The sequence below is a fragment of the Macrobrachium rosenbergii genome, chromosome 42, assembly GCF_040412425.1.
Source record: "Macrobrachium rosenbergii isolate ZJJX-2024 chromosome 42, ASM4041242v1, whole genome shotgun sequence".
Taxonomy (NCBI): domain Eukaryota; kingdom Metazoa; phylum Arthropoda; class Malacostraca; order Decapoda; family Palaemonidae; genus Macrobrachium; species Macrobrachium rosenbergii.
Window position 1 is genome coordinate 15785864 of NC_089782.1, and position 24690 is coordinate 15810553.

The 24690-nt window shown below is 38.6% G+C and overlaps 1 protein-coding gene across 17 annotated transcripts in view; it reads right to left on the reverse strand.

Moving 5' to 3' along the window:
• Positions 1 to 24350, reverse strand: part of LOC136827982 (protein tramtrack, alpha isoform-like) — a 39148-nt gene extending 14798 nt beyond the window's left edge. For 3 of the 17 annotated variants that reach the window (XR_010849866.1, XR_010849867.1, XR_010849865.1), the window contains exons 1-6: positions 23836 to 23947; positions 20056 to 20158; positions 19117 to 19842; positions 15046 to 15357; positions 12761 to 12895; positions 5683 to 5988 (exon numbers count right to left, since the gene is read on the reverse strand). Coding sequence is in view for 5 of the 17 variants with exons in the window: in XM_067085581.1 (XP_066941682.1) it covers positions 5749 to 5988; positions 12761 to 12895; positions 15046 to 15357; positions 19117 to 19842; positions 20056 to 20158; positions 24200 to 24258 (1575 nt within the window). In the remaining 12 variants the exon portion in view is untranslated. Of the gene's footprint in view, positions 1 to 5682; positions 5989 to 12760; positions 12896 to 15045; positions 15358 to 19116; positions 19843 to 20055; positions 20159 to 23835; positions 23948 to 24199 lie in introns of those variants that run through there. The other 14 variants (XR_010849869.1, XR_010849868.1, XM_067085583.1 and 11 more) reach the window with 9 other exon arrangements.
• Between the last annotated feature and the right edge of the window lie 340 nt (positions 24351 to 24690).

A 24690-nucleotide genomic window follows, 5' to 3' on the forward strand; every position in this document is an offset into this window, starting at 1 on the left:
AGGGCAGAAAGCTCTAGAGAACCATCTCTAAAGGCTTTGTCCACACGACAGAACTCCAAGCCAATCCGAGGTGATATCTAAAGGAAGATCTTGATGGTCATCAATTTTCTTGGCCAGTGCACCCACAACCCAATCAAGGAAACTGGGGACTTTAAAAAATTTGAACATGTCCTTCACTAGATAATCCAGTTCTGTGGACGAAAACATGGTCTTGGGCAATGAGAGAGCAGATCAATGAGACGAATCAATTACTGTACTGTAGACCAGAGAAATCCCCTTGGAAGGAAGCAGCGACACCCAAAGAAGGAGCTTCCCCAGTCACATAAGATAAGTACCTCCAGCGAACCAGACAAGAAGAGGGAAAAGCAAAAGATGCTTTAGCCTGCTCTCTTTTGGTGGAAAGCCAGTCTCCCATCAACTTACATGACTTATGAGAGGAGGATGTAAGGACGATCTTGTGGAGGCGTGTCCTGTCATCCAGCTGGTTCCTCATTAAGAACATCGAGACAGGCAAGGACAGGGCAGCTAGGGTGAAAAAGGAAGGAAAATTCGCCATCAAATACTGCAGTAGGGCAGCATATGCCAAAGGAGAAGCAGGTTCTTGGTCAATCTCTTCTTCCACGGAAATTGGACAGGTGGTCATCCTGAGCTGATTTAGAAGTGGAAGGAGCTTTCTTCAGTAAGTCCATAATCTGGGCTGTCAGTTAATAGGAACCTGCACAGGTTCATCAGGGTCCAAAGGCAAAGGAGATGGTGCTGGAGGTCTAACAGGAGGAGGCATGGGAGACCATGACCTCAAAGTGAACAAAAAAGGCGATGGGAGCCTGGGAGTTGGGGCTGGGTTCTCAAAAGCGGGCGCTGGGCCCTCAGGATAGCACTTAGAAGCAGGTGCCAGGTGCTGGATGCTTAAGAGCCAGATGTGGGTGCTCAGAAGCATAAGCCAGGCACCCAGGTGAGAAGGTCTCCAGACTGTCCAAGGGAGACACAGGTGGGTGCTGATGGACAGGGGCAGAAACAGAAGGATCCACAAAGTAACTGCAAGATGGTCTGGGACTGCTCAGGGTCTGCTTGTACCACTTAACAGGCAGAGGATCTGGGCAACGACCAAAGTTTTCAGACAGGCGCTTAAGGGGTCGTGAAGAGTCCAAGTCGTTTGCGGAGTTTCCTGTCCACACCGTAGTCGTCTGAAGAGCTGGAGGACAACAGATGGATATCCTTGGACAAGCCTTTCCAGTGGCTGTCTGCTGACACCTGGGAGTGGACAACAGGTGCGACTGAGGGGGCAACTACCTGTGGGCAAACCCTATTGGCCTCCCTTGGACTTTTGGTATGTCATCTCCCAGGTTCTGGGGAGCAAGACAGGGACCTTGGTCTAGGAGAACCGACGAGACGGATAGCCACCTCCTCCTCTACTTGCACTGCACTGTCACTTTGCACTTTCTCTGAAAACATTTCCTCCATAATCACTTTAGGAGAAATCCCTAAACCAGCAACAGTACTTACAACTAGATTATCTTTCTTATCAAATCTAGACTCAAGACCGGTGATGGCATTAGGATCAGAAGCATGGAAGACAGGCAAGGGAGGAGAAGGTTGTTCAGTAGGAGAAACAAGAGTAATAGGAGTAGAAGGGAGAGTAACAGAGCTAACCTCTAAAGTAGGTTTTGGTGTAGCCTCTGAACTATGAGGGCATTTTTTTTTAGCTCTAGAAGCTGCTTTCCTCTTTCTGTTTCTAACTTATCTAAATGAGACTTAAGAACCTTCCACTGTTTATTCTCCCATGCTGAACACTCTTTACAGGTCTTATCAACAATAAAATCTTGCTCCCTACATTTAGCACAGATCGTATGAGGATCATAACTAGCTTTGGTTAGCCTTTTCTTGCAGCCTAACTCGCTACAATAGCGAATACTCGAATTACTAGAATCAGACATAATTCTAAGTAATCTACTGAAAACTAACCAAAACTGCCAAAAATAAACTGCCTGCAGCCTAAGTGCAACCAGAACAAAACAATTGTACTTCACCAAATACAAATGAACTACAGGAAAATCCAAAAAAGCTGCTGCAAATGGCATGATGTCTACACCACAGCCAGCAAAAACAAACTGAATCACGGCTGCCAGGTTGTTCCTGTTTTCCCTGACAGTGGGTGGGGCTGTCACCTACATAAAAACAAAAAGACGTGCTAATGCTAAATTCAAAAAGTTGCCGTGCGAGGTAGATACATTAGCTATGTAATTACTTGGTAAGTTACTTATATGAAACCATGATTATGACAGCTAGAAAGGGAGCCAGGGGGCAGGAGAGTATAGTTGGGAGAATAGCAGTAAAGATGTGGCAGGTGGAAGTAATAACATTTATCCATTGTTATTATAATCATTAAGTAGTTTAACCAGATTACATAATGTAAAAGATGCCAGGAAACTTTGATGACTGAAACATAATAAGTGCCAAGATTCATGATTGGAATGCACAGGAATGACCATGTTATAAAAAAGTCAAGGGGATGTGTGGTAAAGCGGCTGAAAAATGAACCAAGATAACAAACAATGAGATAGTTTGGACATATGATATGGAAAGAAGAGCGGTCCATCTAAGAAGTAGGCATGGGAAGTTGCATGATGATCATGGAGACTGAATATAAATAAAAGCCTAAACCAAATTGGCTTTCGTGTATAAAGCACATAAGATAGAAATAGAATAGAGAACTCATCACAAGTGAAAATCAAGAGGGAAAATGTGACATAAAAACATTAAGGATTATGATGATTGCAACAAAATATGTAATAACTGACCTATCAATGATTCAGACAATAAAACAGAGAACAAAGAATTCCACATATTAAAATGAATACCTACAGCACAGTATGAAGAACTGACTAAATCAGCTGGGGACTGAAAAAGTTTCATTAAAGTCTGACCTCAGCAGTGCTATGGAAACACATTGCAAGAAAATTATTAGAGAAAAGAGATGAAGCATGGTGTTTTTACAATAAAAACACAATTTTATAAAAAAAAAACGGCTAATCATGATTAGCCTTATCCGTGCAAAACACCCCACACATCAATTTGAAAAGTAGAAATAAAATTTCCCAATGAGCGCATGCCAGCCAACTCAATTGAGCTGCAAGGCAGACATCTCATTCTTCTGTACTATCCTTCATCTGAAGAGATAGGGAAAGGGAGGAAGGTCCCACAAGTACGATTAAGGGATTTGTATAAAAACATGTTTTATTGTAAAACCCTCGTTTGTTATTAATACCCCAATAATCATTAATAGTTTGAATCACAATTTAGGAAGAAGATGAAGTAGATGAGCCCTAAAGAGAAAGAAATGGCTGCAAAAAGTTCAGTTCCAAAAGATAGGCGATAGAATGGGCAATAAACATCTTTATAATTGGTTCTTCATTAAGTAAATTAAGAACAAGTATTAAGAGGTGGAAAGGTTGGTAAAAGGTTGGTAACGCAGGATACACATGCCTCCACATATGCCAGAAAATGAAGAGGATGAGGATGAATGATGTGGCTCCCTCCCAATGTAAAGTACAACATCAGGATAAATTCTGGCAAAAGTATACAGTAATGCCAAGCACCTGACTTTAAGTATGGCAGGGTGCTCCAAATTAAGTATATTTAAAAGCCTTGATCTTGAGCAAAGAAAGGTCCTCTCATGACACCTCAACATAAGCCTGTGAAATAAAATCCCACAGCCAATAAGAGATAAAGTTCCTAGATACAGCAAGATTCTGATGTCTCTTGTGAAGGAACAACAACAGAATCACCTTGATAGGTAGGAGTCAATGGCAACTGGACAAGACAGAAGGAAGTGGAAGGGGATGATTGTCAAGAACAGCAAGCACTTAACAAAGTGAAGAACTTCCAACATCCAAGGCTAGATGCTGAGTGACTCTGCCAGCCCTCATAAACCTCTGAGAGCAGCCCCAACCTGGAGTGAAGCAGCATTGGAGCAATGTGGTGGACCTCTGGCACTGGGTAGAGAGAGCTCTTTGATGATGAAACTTGGTGGGGAGTGAACAAGCTGTTGAGGATGAGGAAGCCAATGCACCCAAAATAATACAGTAATCACTTCTATGATGACAGTAGACATAAATTTGTTCCCAGTTTTCTGCCAAAGTATTCTGAAGATATTTGAAGCCATACAACCCAACGTATGCAGAGAATGAAGTTCTGCCACATACAGCAACCTGAAAATTTCCTGTGCGGTAGTCTCTCTTTTCTTTATCATTATAACTGCTAACAAACAATACATTTACCAAACATTTAAAACATGTACATTGGGATCCTTCTACTTTTCAATTGGTGAATATGGGTGTGTTTAACACTGATTAAGGCTAGTTATGACTGACAGGTTCATAATAAAACAAATTACAAAGATTTATCAAGGTACAAACCAGATAAACAAAAGAAATAATCCTGTAATTTAGTGTACGAGGCTTTGTTTGCAAGCCTGTCATCCTTCATTGGAAATAATACAAACAGCCCTGCTATGGCCTATAAAAATGTACATAGCCATTACTACAGAAAAATAATAATGTACTTAATGAAAAATTCAACAAACTGTGCTAAACACAGGAAAACTACCTGTTACATATATAAAACTGTTAAATGAAAAATGTAATTCATTAGTTAAATCAAAGGAACACATGGGACAATGCTCTCCTTGCAAGTGGGAGAATGCAAAATAACATGTATATTAGTAGTGGTGAAATATTAAGTTACCTAATGAGACCACTAAGGCACATCTCAAGCCTCTCAAAAGGGTTAGCTCAAAGGACCTATCCTTAAATTAGAGGTGATAACTGGAGCCAAGAACAGTTCAAGAAACTGGTGTTACATGGGATGCCAGGAAAGGATAGCTGAGAAGTAAGTCAGCAAGCAATGGAGTTGGAACAAAAGGGGAGGGGGGGAGCTGGAGGGATATTGCAAGATACCTTTATTACCATATACAGTGTGCCAAGCAAGGCATACTGGGTGATATATTCCCACGGGATCTATGTTGTATAAATTAGTAAGTAAGAATGCTGAAAGATGGGACCAGAACACCACTGTCAAGCACTGAAAAATATACTAATTGTTTCATTAGTGTAGATGATCATTCAGGAGACAGATGGTTTTTAGATCTCTATACTGAGATAACTACCTTGTGATAGTGACAAATCCTTCACCACCCAGAAAGATGACTGATTTAGAGTCAATTTATCATTTTCAAAAACTCATTGTGTCTTAATCAAAAGATTTACAGAATTAACTATGTTGGCAGATACAAAAAGACTACAAATTGGCATTTTCTTTAAGATATTTTTCCAAAGCAGCAGTCCATTCTTGAAACAGCTGAGCTACATCTACACAAAACTCCATAAATGACAACAAACACAACTCCATGCTGGTAAAAATCTGTTTCACACTTTCAGCAGGCTATTTCAAATACAGTATTTCATAAAATTCTTATATCTGTACTGAACTCACTTTTAAAACTCCCCAAACATAAAGGAAATTGTTATGTTTCACAGTTTCACCAACCATCAGAAAACTAAATTATTCTACAAGAACTTCATAGAAGGTATATATTACACTTGTACAGTACAGTTCCAAACCTGCTATATTAAAAGAGTTCCATGTCTTGAAGAAAATGGAAGCAACAATAATAGTCTCATTTACCCAGTATTTTAGTATGACTTCCCTCTGTTACTTCCTTGAGGAAAACTACCTCCATCCTAGACCAACCTAAAGCTGCAGCGAAGGGTCTCGGTGTCTGCTAAATATGTGGGTCTTTAAGTTTGAGCGCTGAGAGGAACGATAGGGACATACAGGACAGGCGTAAGGCTTTTCTCCTGTGTGAATCCGTATGTGTTTGGCTAGGAAGGATTTCCGATCGCATGTGTACTCACAGGAGGTGCACTGAAATTTCTTATAAGTTGCGTATTGACTTTTCTTGCCCGCCTGACTATCGAGGCCCTTCATCACCTGCCAAGAGGGATGAACTTGTCTAAGCTTTTACAAAAATCAAATGATTCTGAATATCTTTCAAGAAATTAGAACTTTTTCAAAGTATTCCTTACAGCTACTTTGTTCATATTAAGCCAATAAAAAATTCTGATTCAACAAAACTTAAATAATGTAATAATTTAGCATTACAGATTTTCCTCATGGTGTTTAAATAAACACCAATAAAAAAGCCAAACACATAGGTCACGATTATTTAGCAAACTAGACCTGAAGACTACAGTAGTTACAGAATACATGGAGTTTTACAGCTAATACAATTAGCATTTGTTTTTAAGATGTCTTTCAAAAAATGGTGAATATAGAGATTCATTCATTCTCTCTTCAAAAAAACACATTACTATGATTTATATGCTTAAAATAACACTCATCCATATACAATAATACACACCAATACAGTACTGAGATTAAGTCTACTAAAGTTTCACAAGCCAACAACATGCAAAATGATCATGCATTTAAAACTAAGAAAGAGATACTGGAATTTGAGTCAGAAATTGTGTGCACCGTACCCAACTGATGTACAGACTGCTGTAATATATGCAATTTTTCCCTACTTCTTTGTGATTTCCTTGGTATTTCCTCTCCACTATAGTATACTTATTCACAATAACCTCTTATATTAGAGTTTTATGTCTTCTCACCCAGTAACTGAATTTTCTATGAGTACAGACTCAAAAGGCATACTGAAAAGTGTACTGTATTTATCAGCTAAAGGGTAAGCACTTCCTACCCACTCTCAACTGTGTTATTCAGCACACGTGGTAACACATGTATTACAAAACAGAGTGGAATGGATATGAATTTTTAAGAGGGGTAGGCACAACTGCATTCCCTTCACTGTGTAGCACAGTTTTTTTTAAGGCTGTTTACTAACAAAAATGTCAAGAACAAACATACTGTACACAGACAATAAAAGAAGAGGGAGTATATAAGTTTAGGTGAAATGCAAGGCTAAAGTACAAGATGGACAACCATAACAGACAGCCTTAGAAGTGGGAAGGTGTACTATCAGTAGTAGTGGCAGATATATAAGGATTACATTTGATATTTACTAACAAGTGTAATAAAAAAAAATTTTCCTTTACACATTTCACAAAACTGATCCAAAGATGGTTTGTATTCTGTTATGAATACAGTACAAACTTTGCTTAATGACATAAATTATTAAAAATACAACAGGGAATGTCTACAAAAATTTTGTCTATATTGAGGTTTAAGAAAGTTATCTAGTATTTTTTATAAATATGAGAACTGAAACTTCTACAGCCTGATTCTATCAGAACTGAAACTTCTACAGCCTGATTTCAATCTGACATAAGCAATAACTACCAAAAATAATTAAACCTTGTTAAAAATGAAATTTGTTTGTTACAACTCATTAATTATAAGATGCCTTATTCTGTGTTAAACTCATCCCTGTCACACAACATTTAATCCTGAAAAATATACACTCACTCCCGCTTGCTGAACTTCTACGGCTACTCATTCTGTTGTGTTACTTGGTAAGGTTAAAATTGTGGCAACACTCCCAAACAGTCTTTGCATGGCTGTTTCATGCTAGTTTTGCGTCATGCTATATATTTTTTCTCTTTAACCTTTCCTTGCAACCCCCCTTTTTTTTTTATTATTTTTAGATTTTTTTATTATTTTTTGGATTTATAAAGTACATTGTGAAGGAACTGACGATCATCTACCTCCCTTTGCAGGATTTGAGTAGTTATCCAATCCTTTTTGCTTTTCAGCAATGATTTCTGGGTTCATTGAAGTAAGCTCCTTTTGACCACATTGTGGTGATTTTCCGTGACTTTATTCATCAACTCCATTATGTCCTCCTTGAACAAAGCCATTCACTTCCAGCCCAGGCTGGTGGAAGCAACAGAGTTTGCTACAAAGTTTTGCGAATGACAGACTTCAAAGACCCCAGTAGATGTATCACAGCACCCCTAAGCCAGTGACAGACCATCCCAGTCCAGGTTGTCTTCCACTACAATTAAGGAGCTTGTGTCATTAGATAGCACATCATCTTGGACTATGTCCATACCTGTGAAGGTTGTGGCTCAACACATGGGGGGTTAGAAGGCTGTTGTTGTAATGTTGCTACCAACTCAAATTTTGCCTACCGCCTCACTATCCCAAAGACAGAAGTAGGACTGGTCTCCCAAGGTGCTGTTTGTTACCCTGGGTTGGGACATCTGTCACTGTGGCATTCAAGTGACCATGTCCTGATATTCACGCTCCCAATCCTGCTACTTCCACCACTTAACTATCCCATGGCCTACACTAGCCGCTCCCCAACTGCCTCTAAGCTCCTGCCAAGGGTGGTGTTGCCTCCTCTAGCCTTGGGCCCTGCTTCCTTGGAATGGATTTTGTTCAAGCACATCTCTGGCTTGCCTCATATCAGCACAGCAGCTCAAGGCCTCAGCTGTACCTCCTTGGTGGTCATGATGGTGTGGGCCTCTGCCATCATTTACACCCAAGAGGCTCCTTCCCCTGGTAAACCTGCTCCATTGCCAGGGACAGCAGGTCTGCCATGAACCCAGGATAGTCTGTTATCCACAGCAGATGCTCAGCTGCTCATGCATCCTCCTTTAGGGTGTTCTCTGCCCATACCCACCAGCCTTTGGAGAGGATTTTGAAGATGACAAAAAAGGATCAATCCTCTTCCTTGGAGCTTTCAGGAAGAGGCTAAACCTCAAGCCACTTCTGAGACTAAGACAGGTCTCACTCCAGGGAGAGTGGTGGCAATGATTAGACTTCCTAGGTCAGTCAGGGCTTCAGGGTCACACCCTCCACCTAATAGATGAAGCAGCAGCTCTAGCTCTCTCACTGTGTGGGTGACTCACACACAAAGACAGTGGGTATTCCATTTAAATTACCATCTCATCAGGTTTCACATGCAATAATTTTCATTAATTCCACATTTTGAGTACAATCTAGTCTTAGGAAAAAAAGTTAATAATTACAAGTTTCTTCTTATATCTAGTCTGATTTGTTCTAATTTGCATTAAAATAGATGAAAAATACAAAAAAGTGTTCAACATTTAATTTTATGGTATTTAGTCCATTAAGCCAAGCACTGGGGCACTTTGTCATTCAGTGCTTAAGACAGGGAAACAGGGTGTTGGAATGCTTAAAAAAACAAGATAAACAGATTCAGAAAATATAAAATTCAAATTTCGCGGTGGTGCTACCATTATTTGCGTAGGTGACAAGGCCAACCCACATTCAGGACCAATAGGTACAACTCAGCAGAAAGCTTCAATTTGTTTGAGGCCTGATGTCCATTTGAGGGGAGGAGGGAGGGCTCTGATTATTGAGGGGAAGAAGGAGGGCTCTGATTATTTTATCATAAAAATATCATTTTTATATAGTGACTTACTAAGCAATTACATAACTGATTCCACATTGAAAAGAGGTGGGATACATGGACATATTCTACTCTAAAACATTAATAAAAGTAATGACTTTGAAATAGAAAGGTTGCTAGCATTGGTACAATGCTTGTTGTTCCTTACCTGGTAAGAGAGCTACTGCAGGTGGATACTGCCTCTAGTCGGTGCTCATCTTAACCTGTAGAGGACGTGGCTGTATGGCCAAGAATTGTCCCTACTTCAGTGGGTACTTGCAGCCATGGAAGTTCACTGATGGTTGTCAAAGACTAAAAAGGGTGCCCTTGCCCTGGGCGTAGACTAGAATAAAATACAACGCTGTCACCTACACTGGGATAAAAAACCCCCACCCCAACCACTAAAAACTGGAGGGCACTCCGGGTACAATGTACCCCCAGGCTTCCCTTTAGACTCAATACCTTACATCAAGGTGAGAGGAAAGAAGAGGGACAGAAGGACCCCTATGGTTCTTTTCCTAAAACATGCCAGCCACGGAAAGAGGACCCATAGTACAACAGTTTTCAAACACAGTTCCTATGTCTTTAAGGTAATGTGAAGCGAAGACTGACCTACACTTCCAAAATGTTGATTGCAGAAAAGCCTCGAGAGACATGTTATGTCAAAATGCTAGAGAAGTTGCGATGGCCCGAACCTCATGAGCCTTCACCTTAAAGGCAAGCAAGATGTCCTCTTGAACTTGAGAGTGTGCCTCGGCAATCAAACTTCTCAGAAAAAGGGAAAGAGCATTTTTGACAAGGGAAGTGAAGGATTCCAGAGATCATCCAAAGTCCTCTGATCCTTTCTGTTCTCTGAAGGTAGCGCCTCAAAGCTCTCACAGGAAAGCAGTCTTTCTTCTTCCTCTGGACCGAGGATGTCCGTTAAGTTCTTAATGACGAATGATCAAGGCCATGGCTTGGAAATGTACTCATTCTTGGTGAGGACACCAAGAGAGTGAGAGCATACTGCATCCCCATGCGAAAAACCTACTCTCTTGTTGAAAGCTTGCAGTTCGCTAATGCGTCTGGCAGTAGCCAATCCCACGAGAAAAAGTCTTCTTGGAGAGGTTCTTGAAAGAGGTTGAGCGGAGAGGTTCGTAGGTGGGACCTGAGAGCCACTTCAGAACATCTAAATTTCCAGGAAACTAAGCAAGGGTTTCCAAGTTTGGAAGTCTCAAAGGATCTGATGGGGTCGCTGAGATCTGGGTTTGAGAAGAGATCGAGGCCTCTATGCTTAAACACCGAAGAAAGCATTGACCTATAATCCCTTGATAGGGGATGGAGACAACTTCCTGTCCGTCCTCAGGAAAAGCAAAAAATCAGCGATCTGGCTTACAGAGATCTCAGAAGAAAAGTTATTGCAGCTGCACTATCTTCTTAAAACTTCCCACTTGGATAGGTAGAGCTTGCTAGAGTAAGTTCATCTGCACCTAGCAATAGCTTCTGCAGCCTGCCTTGAAAATCCTTTCACTCTGACAAGGCTCCTGACAGTCTGAAGCCTGTCAGGGCCAGAGGAGACAATCCTTGGTGGTACCTGGGGAAGTGGGGCTGTCTGAGCAGCAACCGTTTTTGTGGCAGGGGTCTTGGGAAGTCCATTAACAGATGTAGCAGATCTGAAAACCATTCCTTCCTGGGCCAGAATGGAGTGACTAGTGTCATGGAGACGTTCTGGTGAGATGACAACTTGTTGATCACCTCTCTGATCAACCTGAAAGGCCCATCCAATCCAAAAGCATGGCATCAGTCGCCCAAGCGAGAGGGTCCGGGACTGGGGAGCAAAAGAGAGGTAGATGATGGTTTCTTGATGCCGCAAAGAGATCCACTGTTGGTTTGCCCCAAAGCTTCCAGAGATCGCTGCATACAAGAGTCCAGGGTCCACTCTGTCAGCACGACTTGATTGCAACGGCTTAGTTCATCTGCTAGGACGTTCATCTGCTAGGACGTTCATTCTCCCCTGAGTGAAGCGAGTGAGAATCTTCACCTAGTCCTGCTCAGCCCAGAGAAGATCTTTCATCATCTTGTAGAGAGTGAAGGAGTGGGTTCCTCCTTGTCTGCGGACATAAGACAGCGCTGTGGTGTTGTCTGCGTAAACTGAGTCAGATTACTTGAGATTTCTGGAAGTAGTTTAAAATGCCAAACTCCTGCGTCAGGCGAAGAACCTTCTTTAAGTCCTCCTCGCACTTCTCCTCCAAAGGGGAGCAGAGCAGCCACTCATTGAGATAAAGGCAAATGTTTCTGTCAAGAAGATGAAGCCATTTCCCAAGAGGTGTGAGGACCTGAGTGAACACTTGCGGGGCTGTGGACAGGCCGAAGCACAAGGCTCAAAACTGGAGAACCTTGCCCCGAAAGACAAAACGTAAGAATTTTTTGGAATCTGGATGTATCAGAACATGGAAATAAGCATCCTGCATATCCAGAGTGACCATTCAGTCACCCTGATGGAGAGAGGACATGACAGTCGTTGGTCTCCATGTGAAACTTGGTTTTCAACACAAAAAGATTCAGGGCGCTGACATCCAAAACTGGTCTCCAAACCCCCGATGGCTTGGGGGCCATCAATAGACGGTTGTAGAATCCTTCCGAGCTGTGATCCAAAAACCTCCTCTACTGCCCCTTAGCGAATAAGGAACTCGACTTCTCGGGAAAGGGCAGAAAACTTCTCGGAGTCTGCCGAGTACACTATTAAGGTGATCAGTGACTTGGACAAGGGAGGCTTCTCTTTGAAAGGGATGGAATAGCCTTCCCTCAACTCTGCAGAGTTGTACCTATCAGTCCAGATTGTGGGTGGGGCCTTGTCACCTACACAAATGATGGTAACGCCAACGTGAAATTTGAATTTTGTTAGACTGCTGTGGTAGAAGCTGGGAGCTATGTAATTACTTGGTAATTTTTTCATACAATCCTAGTAATCACATGTACACTGCCCTGCTCCCACCCCTGCACCCATCTGACAGGGTGGGGCTCAATTAAATGAGTGTAGTTGCAAGCAGTGGTAGCTGTTCAACTAGAGGGAATAGGCATGTTGTTTTATGGGTTAAATGGGTGAGACATGGATGAGCACTATATGGAATAAGGTATCTCATGATTATGGGTTTGTGTGAAAAACGTTTTTTGTATAATAAAACATAGTACTTAAAAGATGGTGCAGTAGGTGTACATCATGACAGAAAAAACAACCCAACAAAAAGAAGTCCCAAAAATATTATAAGGAATGCCCTCTGCTATGAATCAAGATTTGCAGCAAAACCAGATAGCAGAAGCTTGCACAGATATACTGAAAGACTAAACAAGCCATCAAAATGTCACAAAACAAATCCATGGAATACAAATATGATCAACACTTACTGGATGTGCACGCGAGCCTCCAACTTGGACATGTGACCCAACCACAGGAACTTGAGCAGGGTACACATCAGACGTCTTTGCATTGAAGCTTTCTGCTCCCGTTCGAAACCCTTCTCTTACGTTTAAGCCAACATTCTGAAGCACAGAAAAAATTGTGATCAATACAAATGTCTTCTATAAAAATTTAAACTCATTGATTTGAGAAATAAAACTGGAAGCTATACATATATACCATAAATGTAATAGGTTTATACAAAAACCTCCTCAAACAGGTTTTATAAAAAAAAAATGTCTTAATACCTTACTGTCTCCTCTGAATCTGACTATTTCTTACATCAACCAAAAGGAGAATATCAAAAAATAAAATGGATGGTATCCTCAAGGTTGATATCTCATATATACAATCTTTGTGTCACATAAACACCCAAAAAGTGAAACACAACAGTATAATATATCCATCTTTGAATTTATCAAACTTGTGCAGTACTGGAATTTAAAGAGTGCAGCAGCAACATCGTTCCTGACAAGGATATTTGTTTTGATGCTGAGGTTTGGAACAAAACTTGTATCTATGTAATTTTTACAATGAAAGTCTGCAACCTTCTGTTTTTGAGGCAGTCTATTAGAAATATTAAAAAAAAAAAAAAAAAAAAAAGCAGCCAGAGCATTAAATTTTTAAAAGGGGCAAGGACTGAAAAAAGTTAACACCCTACTTCAGTAAATACAGAAAATCCTGTTTCTAAAAAGGAGCCCAGGGAACAGAGGCACTTAAAAAGAGAATCACACTTAAAAAGTGACGCTTACTACTTTATGGTTGAAGCCGACATTTCTTTACATAAGAGAGAAGGTCAGAAATGGATGCGATCACTAATTAGATTGCCTACAGCACCTATCACAGAAAAAAATACTGTTGATATCTTAACACTGAAGAAAATTCAGAGTATGTTAAGTTTGCAAGGAACCCTTCAATCCCAACTATCACTGTAATTCAACACATCATATTCAACATCTAAAATTTCAATTGGAACTGGAGGAAATGAGGCTGACAAAAGAACATGAGTCAAATGTAAAAGTCTCAGGAGACCCACTAAACTTTGAAGAAGTCAGCATAATACTCCTGCTCTTGAATACTGTTCAATTAAACCTCTCTGGATATTAAAAGGGGGACAGAATGCCTCAATCTGTTGGCTCTAAAAAACATCGATAACATTCAAGATACCTGAACTTATAAATAACATAAGCAAAGGGTATACTTTACTCAACTTAAATATAACAAAACTAGATCAAATGGATGGAAACTGGAACTAAAAAGGTTCAACACTAGTTAAAATGGTAACTTCTCACATACAAGATGACCTCATTTTGGAACATGCTACCAGTTCAAGTCGTGAATAGTACTACTACCAGTCAGTTCAAGAATAGATTTGATAACATATCTGACAAATGATTTATTTTCAAGCTGTCCTCTTGGATGGACTAGTAAGTCTTTGAGGCACCTGTATCCATGTGATTCCATTTAAAATTCTATTCCAATAGCAATAGAAAAGACATAAGTACTTAACATTAAAATGTGTATATTTTAATGTTATACTATACTAAACTTAAATAGAACAAAACTAGATCAAATGGATGGAAACTGGAACTAAAAAGGTTCAACACTAGTCAATATGGTAACTTCTCACATACAAGATGACCTCATTTTGGAACACGCTACCAGTTCAAGTCGTGAATAGTACTGCTACCAGTCAATTCAAGAATAGATTCGATAACACATCTGACTAATGATTTATTTTCAAGCTGTCCTCTTGGATGGACTTGTAAGTCTTTGAGGCACCTGTATCCATGTGATTCCATTTAAAATTCTATTCCAGTAGCAATAAAAGAGACAAAAGTACTTAACATTAAAATGTGTACATAGGCCATTTAAGAAATTCTTGTTCTTTTTGTGTATCCCATTCTCCTACAAGTACTTGTCTGTGATGCGAATCTTAGTACAATAGGATGGCAAAATTGTTGGCAGTTTCTGCTATGGTTAACTCTGCACAATTAAAATAAATACTGTACTCTCAGTTGTACAACTAAGAACAGAATGTTGTTTTGGCAGCAAATACATCTGATACTACTGTGATGATCCTAGGCAGTTGATAAACTTGCTATGATGATTTGGTAAACAAAATTATGAAATGAATTCTTCCCTTTTCATATGCCCTTGTAAATTGTACCTAGAACATGTAACTATACATTATTGCCATGTTTATTTTAGAAAGATTCACCTTAATACTTACACCTAGTAACCCAGATGGACCCGGTCCATGAAAACCTGCCTCTGTGTGCAAGATTTCTCTTCTCTCATGAGGATTATATAGTAACGTCCGTATATGATCTTCAAAATTACTACCATCAATGGTTGGCCTTGGATTTGTATTCATAGAGGTAGGTGACATAGCTCTTGTTCCTGAAGCAGTAGAAGCTGGTGGAGCAGCACTCAATGAAGGAGATGCAGCAGTCGCAGCAACAGCAGGTGGTGAGAAACTTACATCTTGCGCAGGTCTATCAGCATCATTTTCTATGTATTCCTCTTTTACTTCAAACAGTGGCTGGAAGTTGAAGAATGTACAGGAATTCTTCATTACTGGCATTGAAAAGTGTGAAAAAACCACAAACCTATCTTTCTTGGAAAACTGATTGGTTGGTGGAAAGAAACAGTTACCGACAAAAGTTCATTGAACAGATGTTTGAACAACTGGTGGAAAGATACCTTACGTGCTATTGTAACTGTGAAACTGCCACATAAATGACCCTGTCTGAAACATCGTGGTGCTGAGCCAGCCAATGAAGAGTAACTGGAAAGTTCATGAAATTGGCATCTTGAAAATACATCTCTTTTCCTGCATTTAGACAGTCTAACATATACTTTCTACTAAATCACACATTCAGTTCCACAAAAATATCCTTATACACTACTGCAGCTTCGGATATCGACATAAACATGAGAAAATATTGTGTAAGAAAATGTAATTTCAAAAGACTTAACATCTGCTATTCTTATCTATGGGAAAAGTGGTAGAGTAAATATTTCAGGAAAACATTTTGCAATACTGTGTACCAATTTAAAAATAGCCCAGCTCCCCATAATGTCACATTAAAAGACCAATCCCAACAAATTTTCTTGAATAGAGAGCTGAGCCCTTTCATAGGTTAAATATGATCTAACTGCAATAGCCACCAAACATCTAGCAGACAGTGGAAAGCAAGCAAATCATTACAACCCTAACACAGTACAGTATACTGAATGCTGGAAATGCATTCTAAATACAGTAATCCCTCAATTATCTGGATTGCCATTGTCTGGAACTTGGCATTATCCTACACACCCAGACAAAGGCCCCAAAGATATATGGCAGTCCCCGATTTACGATGGGTCCGGCGTACGACGTTCCAAGGTTACAACGCTTTTCAAATATATTCAACAGAAATTATTTCCCGATTTATGACGCTTGTTCCAGGGTTACGACACATCGTACGCCGATCCGACGGAAGAAATATGGCTCCAAAACAGCAGAATAATCCAAATTTGGATTTTTTTTTAATGAAAAACTCAATAAAAATACAGTTTACATTGTTTATAATACACCCAAAGTATTAAAAGTAAGGTTTTCTTAGGGTTTTTAATGATTTTCGATGATTTTTCAGTTTACGACGAGGCGTAAAAACGGAACCCCCGTCGTAAACCAGGGACTGCCTGTATATATAAATTTCAAAAAATTTGAAAAACTACCCTCTGGTGATTGGCAATGCTGTGTGACCTCAGAAAAATGTTGGTAACACTGCCTATACTCAGACTGAGGAAGGGTTTTTAGGTGGTGGGGGAGGCCTCGAGAAGTTTCATGGGGGGGGGGGTGTTCAGATGGCTGGGCACCATGGGAGAGGAGGGGCTGTGTGGGGAGAGGAAGAGAATAACAACTGAGGTATGTCTACATGAAAGCCTAGTACAGTAACACATACACACACACACACACATTCCTTTACTTTTTTCTTATACTTTATGCTACAACATTCTCATTTATATTTTTAGTGTATTTTCTAATTTTTTTTATTTTTTCAAACCAAAAGATAAATGCAATTGTCTGTGTAGGGTACATATACTTATGTATGCACACATTCATTCCATGGCATCAATGAACTTGCTACAGTCTGGTTTTGCCTTGCCCGCAAATGAAATTCGCATTTTAAATATTTTTACGGTGATTCGAGATGAAATATCAAGTATTAAAAGATTCTCTTTGTGTATTGTTATGATATGTGTGATAATCACACTTAGAGTCAACTAAACTTCTAACGAAATATAGTATACTGTGCAGTAAATCAAGCTAAGCCAAAAAAGTGGCAACACTTATGTAGTTATACATGCACTCATTCGATGGCGTTGTGAACTCCCTGGAGTTTGTTTAATTTTGTGTTTATGATACTGTAATTCATACTTCACTAAAGGATATGTACTGTACTGATATATACTGTATATATATATATATATATATATATATATATATATATATATATATATATATATATATATATATATGTATATATATATATATACAGTAATATATATATATGTATATATATATATTCAGCGGTCTCACTATTCACTATTCGTGAGACTCACGTATTCACAGATTTCTCTGTGGGACGTATCTACCCATTATTCCTGGAAAATTCGCCCATTCACAGTATTTTTCACTGAGAAATATTCACTAATTACTGTATTTTCATATCAATTTCATGACTAAATGCACTCTTTGTGATAAGTATTAAAATACTCAGGTATAAGCATTTTTAGAGGGTTTTTTTTTCTGTTTAAACTATCAAAATAGGCAGTTCTAAGTGCTTTTAGAGGGGGTTCTAATTTTTTGCGGATTTTAGCTATTCGCAGGGGGGTGCAGTACGCATCCCCCACGAATATGGGGGTTTACTATATATATATATATATATATAGAGAGAGAGAGAGAGAGAGAGAGAGAGAGAGAGAGAGAGAGAGAGAGAGAGAGAGAGAGAGAAACAACAACTGAGGTAAGTTTGTACTGAAGCCTAATACAGCAACACACAAACACTCCTTCACGATTTTACTTATAATTTATGGATAGTGTATGTTTGTACGCACACACTTTTTAATTCCAATAACTTTTTAGTAGTATTCTGAAAATGAATTTGCTTTGAACAGCCAGCATTGAGAAATACTATGTGTACTAAAGATGTAAATGCAGGCTGTTGTAATTGTTGCACAAACAATGTGTATTACAAACTGAATTCATTAAATTTTTGATAGGTTGTACAAGGCTAGGTTTTCAAGCAAGATTACAAACTTATGGCTTTTGTAACAAATCATAACTATCTCTTATAATTAACAACCACTTACCAAAGACCCGACAAAAACATCATAGAGTATGCCATAAACAAATGAACTGGGAAACAGCTGTTTTGCGATTTTAAGGAATTTTACTTAACATAAAGTATGTTAGTTTTTCTTTGTATACCCATTTTACCTTTATGTACATAAAATAAAAATAATAATTTGACTAATACATTCGTTTCTTTTACCAACTAAAAAATTACTCTTAATCTTTTTGCTACTAAGTTTAATCAGCATATTCTGAGAATGTAAACATTACAGATGGCAGGACAATTGTTTTTTTTATACATACTATGATGATGATATGACAAAACAATACAATATAAATGAATTCTATAAGTGAAATAACAGTTTCATTACCATTACCTTTATCTTAAATAAAGCTGTAATAGCCCATTTGACTTTTGCAAATGGATACTGTGAGTGTAACATCTAGGCTAGCCTAGGTCACTAGTTCACACATACACATTTTGCATTTTGTGTCTGGCAACAACTGATAAAAAAGTTGCTGAATAAAAATACATTAATAGCCATATACGAGAGAGAGAAAAAGAAAAGGTTGCATTTTTTTTCAGTGTATTTATGCAGTACATTTTGTTACAAATAAGGGCAAAAGGTAGATACTTGCCTTTTATGTAAAGTTTTCGGTTCAAAGTGAGATGGTTGTTGTTTATAAGCACACTGAATGCTTACAGTTATGTGATATTGACAAGGTTAGGTGAGGAAATGTACAGAGTTGCCCTTGAACACCCCTACATTTTTTTACTTGCCATTATCGGACGGGCCATTGGCTATATTAATCCAGATAACTGAAGAGTTACTGCAGCTGAAGATGTCCTTAGCAATGTAATCTATTCTATACAAAGTTAATGAATTACTATGTGGAAGGAAACACAAAATTCATTTCCTACCTTAGAAATAAACTCAGAACTTTCCCAAAACTTACTTCAAATCCCTCTTGGCTCTGATAACTCTGGTTGCTGTGACTTCTTGACTCATTGGCTCCAGGGCTAATATGGGAGTCTTGGATAATGCCTTGACTGCCTGAGTGTTCCCCAGTTTTGTTCCCTGGTAATACTGGAGAGGAAGGAACTGAATGTGTTTCTGTTTTTACTCCAAGATGGGGTGTACTTTCTAAATGTGACTTCTCACTTTCAAGTGGAGGAATTCGGCTTTCTCTCTCTAGGTATACCCTGGTGTCATCCTCATATGATGAGCACCTTCTTTCACTTTCTAGGTGTGGGGATGAGACAGGAGTTTCACTAAGAGGAGTCCGAGACTCTCTTGGTGGTGACACATGCTTTTCATACCTTTGTCGTTTTGCAGGGGGACTTACTCTTTCATCAGCTGAGGGATTTGACAAAACCCTGCTTTCCTTGGGATGACTGGCTGGCAACTCATCAGGAACAGCAAGCCCTTTGATATGTAAAGATTCTGCTGCCTTTATGAGGGCTGTTAAATGATTCTGACTCACACTCACTTCCCCAACATACATGTAGTTCAGCAAAGCATCAAGTTCACTTGCTGAAATATCCTTGAGGACAATGATAGGATGTTTACAAGGTGTGTTCTGCAGCATGTCTTCAAAATACTGACTACAAGCTGACAGAACTATTTTGTGTGCTGGGTAGAACTTGCCATCACATGCTAGAGTTACATCAGTATACTGATCCTGAAAAATAATAAGTTTTTCTTAACAGTTTCAGCAATTAATTCCTTAAGTAAAATTCTTACTTTTGAAACTACTGTATTCTATCAGAACTGCAGCCAAAACTCACAATTGTAATCCTTCCTGGTTTAAAATTTCAAGAAGTTTCCTTACAAATAAAAAAAAAAAGCTTAAACATCCAAAAATACGAAGCTTCATGAAGAATACATATCTTACCTTTTCTCTCAGTGATGATATGAGATGAGAGAATGTGGAGCTGTGGTTCTTCCAAGATAACATTAACAGCCCATCACCCATCGTGGTGGTATGCTCAGGGCTACTGTGAAAATTACAATAAAAAAAACTTCACTTAAAAACTTATAGGCCTACTCAGTTTCCTTAATAGTTGTTCATTCAATCAATACAGGAAATTGAAAACAAAGTAGTTTGGTCTACCTAAAAATTCACATAAATACTGAAAGTCTTCCTCAAGTTCAGCTGGTTCAAACACTGCTATTAATTTGGCAACTGAACTTGACAAGGAAACAAGTCTTCATTTTCATGAACCAAATCCAAGAGATAAAGACTTACAAAACATAGGATATAAAATCACTTTGATAATTGCAAGAGAAGAATAACATAACGCAATTCTACCATATTACATTTCTTCTTGGTAAAGCCATTTGAAACTGTGAAATTTACAATAGTTTATGTTTCTAGAACTGCCAGTACAATCACAAGATGTCCCATGTCTATTTAGCATTTCAGCTTCTCTTCTAGTCAGTCATAAGGATGAACGTATTCCTTAATGCACTCACCCAATGAATCTAACATCAATAATCCTTCTACATTTCTAATGCATTTCCAGTGAAACACAGGCCTACCCTACTTGCTGAAAAACACAAATTTAGCTGTAATTATAAAAAGGCCAACATTATTGAGTTAACTGTTACCAATTTAGTACGGCGTTATTCCTGTACGAAGCTTGATGTTCGGATTTCCATGCTTTACAGAGGAGTGGATGTTCAAAGGAAGTGACAGGTTGGAAGTGCTATACAGCTAACCCCCAACCTGGTAAGACACAGCATTCATTTATACAAGAAACAGAATATGCTAAAAGTAAGTGCTACACACAGCACTGGCTCCAAGAAAACAGCTCAATGTAGAAACTTAAACAATCTACTGAAAATGCTCTCCACAATAAATAAAAACAAACGGTAAATAGGATAAAACATACATAGAAATGATATATGTGAATGCTCAGTACAAAAGCATAAGCATCAAGTTTGTGCTTAACTTGTGATTTAAGAATTTCTGAGCAATCCTTTTAGTGGGAATTTTAGTTTTCCCCCAGTCCAAATACCCCATTTCTCACAAGGTTCCCCAGCCAATTATGTAAGCCTAGGGCTAGAAGAATACAAAAATAAAAAATAACGTTAGCAGTCAGAGGTATGTAGGGTCATGTATTTGGTGAAAATTAAAGGGTCATGTATTTGGTGAAAATTAAGAATTTCTTTAAATAGCCCTAATACCCTATTGCTTAATAACGTAAATGGTAACATTTTACTTTAAACCATTATCACATTTTGGACCTGGAAATATAATTTTCATGTTTTAATGTACTTTAAACTTTTCTGACACTTGTTTCTTTCACTGTAAAGTTTTACGTATATAATACCAGCACCACTCCCATAGGTGCAATGTTCAGTTAAGTATACCTTAGTTTAACCAGACCACTGAGCTGATTAACAGCTCTCCTAGGGCTGGCCCAAAGGATTAGACTTATTTTACGTGGCTAAGAACCAACTGGTTATCTAGCAATGGGACCTACAGCTTATTGTGGAATCCGAACCACATTATACCGAGAAATGAATTTCTATCACCAGAAATAAATTCTTCTAATTCTTCATTGGCCGGTCGGAGATTTGAACACAGGCCCTGCAGAGTGCTAGCTGAGAACGGTACTGACCAGTCCAACGAGGAACTTGGAATGTTCAGTACCAGCCCGATTACCAATCATTCTCAGTTTCATACTAATCATATTAAGGAAACTTAAGGTCACAGCATAATAACTCCAATATCAAATAATGGTTTAGTATGTATAAATGAGACGACCTCATGAGGATATTGTTTATTAATATAGTTTTGTGGCTAAAAAATAGAGAAAAGGATATATATAATGCAGTATAGGCCTAACTGGATAAGGTAAAACTGAGGACTACTACTGTGCCCCTCTGTTTGGTGACTATCAGTTTATGTGCAAAGTAGGCACTATGTTTAGTACAAGCCCTAAGGGAATGAATGTACAATCATAAAAAAAAACTCTAAATATCATATAAACACAAATAAAACATAAACATAAGCAAAAACATACGCAAAAGGCAGTAAATATTTTGGTTGCTGACTGGTGGAAACCAGGCTTCGATAGCAGTCTTCGGTTTTACATGAGACAATCTGAGAAATTTACTGAGATAATGAGAAATTTACTGTCTTTCGACAATATTTTTACATTCATCTCCTTAGGGCTGGTACTAAACATGGCATCCCACAAAGCTTCAGTATTATTTTATAAGTTGCCAATACATGCTATGAAATTGTAAACTACATTTTTAAAAAGAGCTCTTCATTCTTGTTATTTTGAACCCCATAAACACTATGCGCAAATGATAAATAAAAAATTAATAAAATTAAGACTTGTAAGGTAAGAATACTGGCCCCTCGCCCTCCATAGCTAATACGGGAAAACTGTGACCAGTAAACACCCGTAGGTTAAGTTATATTGGTATTTTAAGGTTCTTTTAGTACACTATTGTTTCCTAGTCATTTCTGCATGAAAAACCCAATATGGTTTTTCGTGCAAAAATGGCTGTCCCAAGTCTTAAAGGCAACTTATAAAATTTTACCGGTAATTCTAAGCCGGCTGTCCGCGGTGAGCTAGATTGTGGCAATTGGCATTTTTCTATGTTATTTTACTTGCTTTACAAGAATTTAAAGTAATATTTTGTCGCCCGGTTGTAACTAAACTCTGATTGACCTTTGAAGACTACACGATTTGAATTACCTAACGCAGGGTAGGTCTAAGCCGGCATTCCGCGGCAAGCCAGCCCCCCCCCACCTGCATAGCTAATACGGCAAAATTATAACTAGTAAACACCTCTAGGGTACGTTAGGTTGGTATTTTTAGGGGTGTTTACTGGTTACAATTTTGCCGTATTAGCTATGGAGGGGTGGGGGGCTTGCTGCGGAATGCTGGCTTAGACCTACCCTGCGTTAGGTAATTCAAGTCGCGTAGTCTTCAAAGGTCAATGACAGCTTAGTTGCAGCTGGCCGACAAAATATTACTTTAAATTCTTGTAAAGCAAGTAAAATAACATAGAAAAACGTCAATTGCCATAGTCTAGCTCACCGCGGACAGCCGGCTTAGAATTACCATTTTACCAAAGCTTCTCAGGGATAAAGGTAAAAACAGAAACAAAAGAAGGCAAATTTCTCATTAACTCGGTAAATTTCTGATTATCTCACCTGCACTGCATTATACACACACTTTTCTATATTGCTTAGCCAAAAAAATATATAAATAAATGGTATCTCAGTGCAGCTTTGGTTCAAGGTAAAAAAATACCGCCTCAATTAATTAACCGATTTCACTTTGGGCGGTATTAGTTATGTTAAGTCTAATGTAAACACCTCCCATGGGCTCGAATTTCACTATCATAGCCTAATCCACTTGGGCAAGGACCCCTAGGAATATGTCCTAGTAGGTTACGTAAACTGTCTCCCGGCACATACGGCTTGCTGCAAGTCTGTTATTTTTCATGACGACCTTTAAACTAAAATCATGTTTGGGAAGCTGATTTTTCAGAAGGCGCAAACCTGATAACTTTATCCTGACATTCATTCAGCAAATTAAATTCGATCGGTCGCAGAATATTAAAAACTCTTTTCTGTTATGGTTCAAAGATCTAGCTTTTAACTAAGCCCAGTTACATTAATTAACTACCTGAATTTGACATTTACCTTATTCACACAAACTGAACCACATTTCATGTAATATAATCCTTAAATGAATAACTGACATTAAGACAACTGGACTTTTGTTTACGTTTGGTTACGTCAATGAATTCCACCTAACAAGGTTAGTAATTGAAGCTTGTATCCTATCATACTTTTCATTTAAATTGTCGTTTTTAATTTTTTAATGGCTAATGATTTTTACACATTCCTAACAAGAAAACTGATTACGCTGTGCAAAATTAAGTTCAGTGATAAAATAGACTAAAGCACAGTTGGATGAGTTACGAGGTCTGCCTTAACTGTAGCATACTTTCAAGGGAAATAAGACCTAACCAGACCTAACCTAACCTCAGACCTGTTCGCTTACCTGATGGGGAGCGGCTTCGTGATCTTACACTTCCCAAAGTTAAGTCGTGATTCATCCATCTCCAAACTACCACAGACTACTGCATAATATATAGTTTCAACTAATCAACATATCAGTTAAAGCCACTGTCAATCTGGAGATGGGGAATACAAGGAGAAAATCAATGAGGTGGAGGAAGAAGAGGATGACAAGGATGAGAGGAAAGCAAAGCAAGGAGGTGCTTTTTTGACCTCCTATGACCAGAAGTCTATGCAACCTCTCCCCCTGCTGCCAGAAATAGAGTCAAAGCAGGTATCTCCAAACACACCAGAGCAGAAGCTGCCTAAGCAGCTACTACAGGAACAGCAGGTAAGACACGTGTACCTTCATATTTAATATGTCTTAGCTATGGAGAAAGCTCTAGCTACACTACCAGAAGTGAATAAAATTGTTTATCATCTATAGTACCAGGAGATGAATAAAATATTCCATTAATTCATAAAGTATATTGT